Source organism: Medicago truncatula, chromosome 1 (genome assembly GCF_003473485.1).
Source record: "Medicago truncatula cultivar Jemalong A17 chromosome 1, MtrunA17r5.0-ANR, whole genome shotgun sequence".
NCBI classification, from domain to species: Eukaryota; Viridiplantae; Streptophyta; class Magnoliopsida; order Fabales; family Fabaceae; genus Medicago; species Medicago truncatula.
The window spans coordinates 26,321,743-26,327,841 of NC_053042.1; the positions used below are offsets into that span (position 1 = coordinate 26,321,743).

General features: G+C 32.3%; 1 protein-coding gene across 1 annotated transcript; it reads left to right on the plus strand.

Annotated features, from left to right (window-relative positions):
- Positions 1-574: 574 nt before the first annotated feature.
- Positions 575-1,432, plus strand: LOC25483496 (AT-hook motif nuclear-localized protein 28). Its single transcript, XM_013612192.1, has one exon. The coding sequence runs from the start codon at positions 575-577 to the stop codon at positions 1,430-1,432; it is 858 nt and encodes a 285-aa protein (XP_013467646.1).
- Positions 1,433-6,099: the final 4,667 nt, after the last annotated feature.

Genomic DNA, 6,099 nt, shown 5'->3' on the forward strand with positions numbered 1-6,099 from the left:
TAATATCTGTAAATTTCGTTGTAATGGGAATAGATCATATGGAATATAATCAAAACACTAAAAGTAGAAGAAAATTTAGGAAAACTATAAAAGAAAATATTACGACAAATTTAGATATTAAAGAGTTGGAGCCAAATTAGATTTTTGATAGAATATTATGGTGAAATCCATGTAGTTCACCTTATTTATTAGGAAAAGGCTCGCTTCTTGTTGTTCTTGATATTTTGTTACTTCATTGGAAGAGAATAAGTAAGGAATAATGGTAAATAGAGGGAACTGAATGGATCTACAAAAAAGAAAAAAAAATGAAATGAAAATGAATTTTATATTATTTGAAAAATATATAATAAGAGGGAAAAGTATATTTACATTGACCCTATTTAGAGGTCAAACCAAATTATTTATTTTAATTATATGTATGTTTTAATTATTTTATATGTTAAGCTATTTGGACTGTAATTAAGAGAGAATGGAATACGTTGACTTTTGACCTTATAAGTGTTGACTGAAACTATTATAAATACTATGAGACATTGCTAATCTCTTCCACACAAAAAAACTCATTCCCTCAATAATGGCATACAAAAGAGTTATACCAATATCTCCCTCCCCAGAATCCAATAATGCATTCTTCGAAAACCAATCGGTAAGAATCCCCACACTCTTTAGTAGCTCCTCCGTCATTGTGGGATCCATTGTTTGTCCCATCACAACCACCGACAACAACAATGGTAAGCTGATGGGGCGAACATTAGAACAACCATCCTCTAGTAGGTTTATTGATCTATCTCCGGAACAAATGAAGGACGTTAAGGCATCCTCCTCAAAAAAACCCAAGGGTAGGCCGATAGGCTCTAAAAACAAATCAAAAGAACTTGTCGTTTTAAATGAAAAAAAACAAAACCTAATGGAACCGATTCTAATTAAGATCCCTTATGGAAAGGATGTGGTGGAGACTCTCATTGACTTGGCTCGGCATCAACAAGTTGGAATCACAGTGCGAAGTGGTTCTGGTCCTGTTTCTGGTGTTACTCTTCTCCACCCGACAACTGGTGCCCCTACTCCCCCCATGATAGGAACGTTTGATATGATATCTTTCTCTGGAACTTACATAAATGGCGATTGTCATCAGATTCCTCCCAAATTAATTGCGGTCCCAACGGGTTCCTCTTTCTCTATTTGCTTCTCTGGGGTTGGTAATGAGATATTTGGTGGAATTGTTGGAGGCAAGGTTGAGGCGGCTGGTAATGTTTTTATTACGGCAGCTCTTTTTAAAAACCCAGAGTTTCATAGGGTGTCCATCATCAATGGAACTTATCAAATTGATGAAGGCAACCCAAGAGATGTTGGTGGTATCATCCCTAGTGTTCATCATGTTGTACCTGAATCTAATAATGACTATGATATTCACATGAATGACATTGATAATTAGCAAATGCTCCATCCTCCGATTCCTACCGATGTGAATTTCATGCAGTGGAATCGTTCCGGTTGCATTGATAATTACTAGCGCTCCCCATTGTGATTTATGAAGTCTTTTCGATGTTTGAATAAAATTGTTTCGTTTAAAAAGATAATAAAAGTTCAAAATTTTATATGCCTCGTTTTCATGTCTTCTTGATCGCACTATGCTACTTTAAAAGTTTTATATATATTCATCAATTTATAAGTGTTTCATAGCAAATTTAAAAGATGTATACCTACTAAGCTACTTAAAATTATCTCACTTATTCATATTAAGCGGTGAAATTATAAGCACTTGACAAAAAAAATATTATTATTATCATCATCATTACATTTATTTTTACCATTCGTTTTATTAGTTTTTTTTTTTATAAAGAAATGTATTTTATTAGTTGAATGATAAAGATAATGTATTTTACCATCAGAATTTTTTATTTTTTTTTGGAAAAAAAATTATAACGGTAAAGATAAGGAAATGAAACAAAATTTTATATTATTTTCCTCTCAATTTTTTTTTATGTTATTTAATAAGAGACAATAATCCGTTTTCTTTTCATGTATTTGGAAGTAAAATTAAATTATTTATTTTAAATTTATATTTTGACTATTTTATTTTGTTAAAATTGTTTTGAATATAATCTTGAGAGAACAAAATTAATTTATTCTACTCGTTATTTTTGAGTTTAATTATAAATATCCCATTGTATTTTATTCAGGAAAAAACGATAAAACTTGTTTCTTTTTTCTTTAATTGCTTCTTATGAATTTCTTTGTTAACATTTCAACAGAGTATTAGTCAATCATATGATATGCATATTTTCCCATCAAGCCACTCGGTAAGAGTAAATTCATCTAAACATTCTTCCAAATAAATAGCATCTCCATCAATTCAAACCCTCTACTTCATCCTATTTTCATGCTAATTTAGTGCAAATTACCAATTATGATTCACACAAACAAAATTAGAAGATTAACACAAACACAAAAGGTGGAAATGGATAACCTAAAAATTTTATATATTCTGTAAACAAACTGCTAAATAATCCATAATAATATTATAACTGTAAAAACTTTGAACAAAGCAAATTACAAAACAATATCAAAGGTATCTATCAGACAAACAATGATCGTATTATTCTTCATAAAAAAGAGACACTAATTGGTTTCAACATAAAAACTATCATCACTTGAAAGTTCATTCAAATCAAACTTCAAAACAACTCCTGACCCTAATTCGGTTTCACCTTCGTTGATTTTCTTCTTTTCTTCAATATCTTGATAGGTTCCTTGCAATTTTGTGATGTTTGAAAAATCTTGTCTTTAGGAATCTTTGAAGGTGAGAAGGAAAGAAAAAAAAAAAGTTTGATGGGTTGAATTAAATACTGGTCAGTTCAGAATCTGACTCAAATCCTGAATGCAGCGGATAAAACATAACACAGAGATAAAGAGATGGGGGGGGGGGGGCTTGCACTTCTAAGGGATTTCGCTATAATCTCACTAGATTATAATAGCTCAAGGACTCTTCTAAGAGACTTCCAAATGCTCAAGCACACTTGCAAGAGACTTTTAAATGCTCAAGGTCACTACCAAGAAACTTTTATTGCTCAATCACTATTGAAAGAGACTTTCAATGTTCAAGCACAACAGTAAGAGAATTTCAATGCTCAACGACACTTCCAAGAGACTTCTAATTGATGCTCGAATTAGGCAAATGTACCAAATCGTTTACCAAGTAATAAAGTGATAAGTAGAGTATCTTATCCACTGGGATTTTCATTTCGTCTAAACAACTCGCGTTGCTTATTTTAAGTTGACGATATAAAATAAAAGAGATAAGGGTTAGTAAATTGCAATTTTTATTTGTTTGTAACAGAGCAAGTTACATGTTTTGGTTGCAGAAAAGTAAGTAGCGGTTAGGACTCTTTGAATCCTCCGTATTTATTTTATTGGATATTAAATAACATTTATGTCATGTTTAGTTATCTTAGGTAGACTATACAAGTAATGAGACCGTTGGGACGTTCTTACATGCATGGTTTATACTATCTCAGTTGATCTAGGTCTATCCCTCAAATAGCTAACTTCACATGTTGGTCGCACATTGATCCTTATGTGTGGAGTTTTGCTAATTCAAAAGTAATTGTAACATAGACTTAAATTGGTTTTCCAAGATTTCCAAAGGCAATGAAGGCCAATGTTCATGTAGGTCTACCCACGTATGAATCTTAGGACACTCATAGCACACTCTCCTCTCCCTAGATAGTTCTACAAACAGGCAGCCCTATCAGCGTCTACCTTAGCTAGAGGTCGAGGACAATGGTCTTACTAGATTTATCCCCCCTTGGTGCTTGTTTCCCTAATTACTAAACTAGTTACATCCTAGGTTCAACAGATTTTACTCCCTCAGTTTCAAAATGAGCATCACTTTAGCTAAAAAATTGTTTCAAAATGAATGTCACTTTACATTTCCAATACAACGTTAATTAATTTCTTCCAACTTTACCCTCAATAAATACTCCAACTTCTCTCTCACAATTTTTAATTCAACTTTAAGTTTGTCTTGTTCTTATAAAGTAAGGTTAGTTTAGTAAAATTGCTATGATATTTGACTACTTTATTCCATTCGTTAATCTGTGTGCAATTGACTAAAGCGACACTCATTTTAAAACGGTGGGAGTACTCAATATTAGTAATGTCACTTCATAAGTACTTACTACTAGGGTCAACTCGCTTTCAGCATCTTTCGTCTAGTTTACTAATCACTTACTTCCTAGACAAGTAATTATTAGTATAAGGATATAAATATCAAGATATAAGCATCTAGATAGTAATAACAATATTAGGCCCTATCACAACCTAAGTACCTAATCTAGAATTGGACTTCGCCGAAATAAAACAATCCTAATAAAACTTAATAACGAACAAAAAATAAATTAAAATAAAACAACATTAAAAATACTAAAACAAAAAAACAAAGGTTCATCTTAGAACCCTAACCCATGAATATCTAGTTACACATGATAACTAAGACAAAAATACTAAAAGATAAAAACATACCCTAGAAAAGATAGGAAAAGATAGAACTCCTCCTTGGCTTCCTATAATCGCCTTCCTCTTGAATCTTGATTATTCATCTTCCCAAGTCCCTATAATCTTCGGAGGTCTTGTTTTTCTTCAATTGCTTGATTTTTCGTGTTTTTACTTCAAGAACCCCCTAAAATTGCTATGTTTCGAGAAGAATAGAATTACAAACTCAAATATAGAAAACATTACAAATGTCCTGAAATCATAGGCAATTTCTCTAGTACTCCGCTGGTTTGCTAGTAAAACATACTAAAATAAACTGAAAAACATGCTAAGAATAACGGAAGATGTCATGTCATCACTAATGCTTAAGCACGCAGGAAAGAGACTTCCAATGCTCAATCACAACTGAAAGATACTTCTTTTATTTGCAAATAAACAAATTTGTTCTTACACTTGATATATGTAAGCTGAACAATGTTGAATAGACTCTTAAGACTTTAGAATTTCTAAGATACAAACTTTGATAAGATATTCAAAGTTTTTTTGCGCTATTTGATTTTAGAAGAGTGATGGTACATTGAAATAGGAGAGTCTTGTTGATCTTTTTCAGGTTTTTCAGCTCTTTATATAGGCAAAGATTTGAGAGATGTTGTATAAGAGTTCTAGCGCATTAAGAGTCATTGAGAAGCTTTGAATCAAGGATGTTAGACCATTGCCTGACATGGATAATTTCATCGAATAGTCATTTGAAATTTTTTCGCTTAAACTGGAATTATCTGTTCATTCTCTTTGTCCTTGAAGTTCTTTGTTCGTTTCTACACGTGGTTAGAAGAAGACAAAATTGTACTATCATATGCTTGATAGAAACAACTACAGATGACGACGAATCCAATGTGGAGTCTGGGTCCCTCAAGATCTTCTGAGTCTGGAGGTCTTCCAAGTCTTATGGGGTCTTTTGAATCCGATGATTTGCACAGTCTTATGAGGTTAATATTTAGTTTCTAAGTAGCATCCTTTTCTTCTGATCCAAGATGTTGACTTCTAGTTGACTTTTTTCAAATCTTCTATCATAGTCTTCTAGTTTCTCTAGTGCTTCTAATGCTCTTATACATGTTCAAGCCACTGATAGATTTATTCTATGATCTTGCACACTTGAAATAAATATTAGCATATTCAATTGTTCTTTAATAATTTATTATCATCAAATCCTTAGAGAAATTGTACAAACCAATTTTATTACAAAAATCTTGAACCTTAGCACCAAGTGTTTTTGATTGTGGGAAACACACCTTGTTAGTATCACATGTTGTTCCTTCATCTTCACATTATCATCCATCGTATTGTTAGAATTTTTTTACCATTTACTGTGAAGGTGATTCACATCAAGACCAGCAGCTGATCCCTCATAACCCCTGCGGGACATATACATCAGTGTTTTTCCAGTAATAGTAAGTTCTTCATCATGATTAATAATTTGTCATATCAGCACCAAGTTTTATACTCCTGAGACTTTATTTTTTACCTTTTTTCATATCAGTTTCAAGAGTCTCTTGGTGATCTTGATCATGGCTGTTGTTGGGTTTATACAGGGCCAGTTCTAAGATTTTT

Bases quoted from the DNA above. Each gene is read 5' to 3' on its own strand.
- LOC25483496 (XM_013612192.1), top strand. From the start codon at position 575: ATGGCATACAAAAGAGTTATACCAATATCTCCCTCCCCAGAATCCAAT.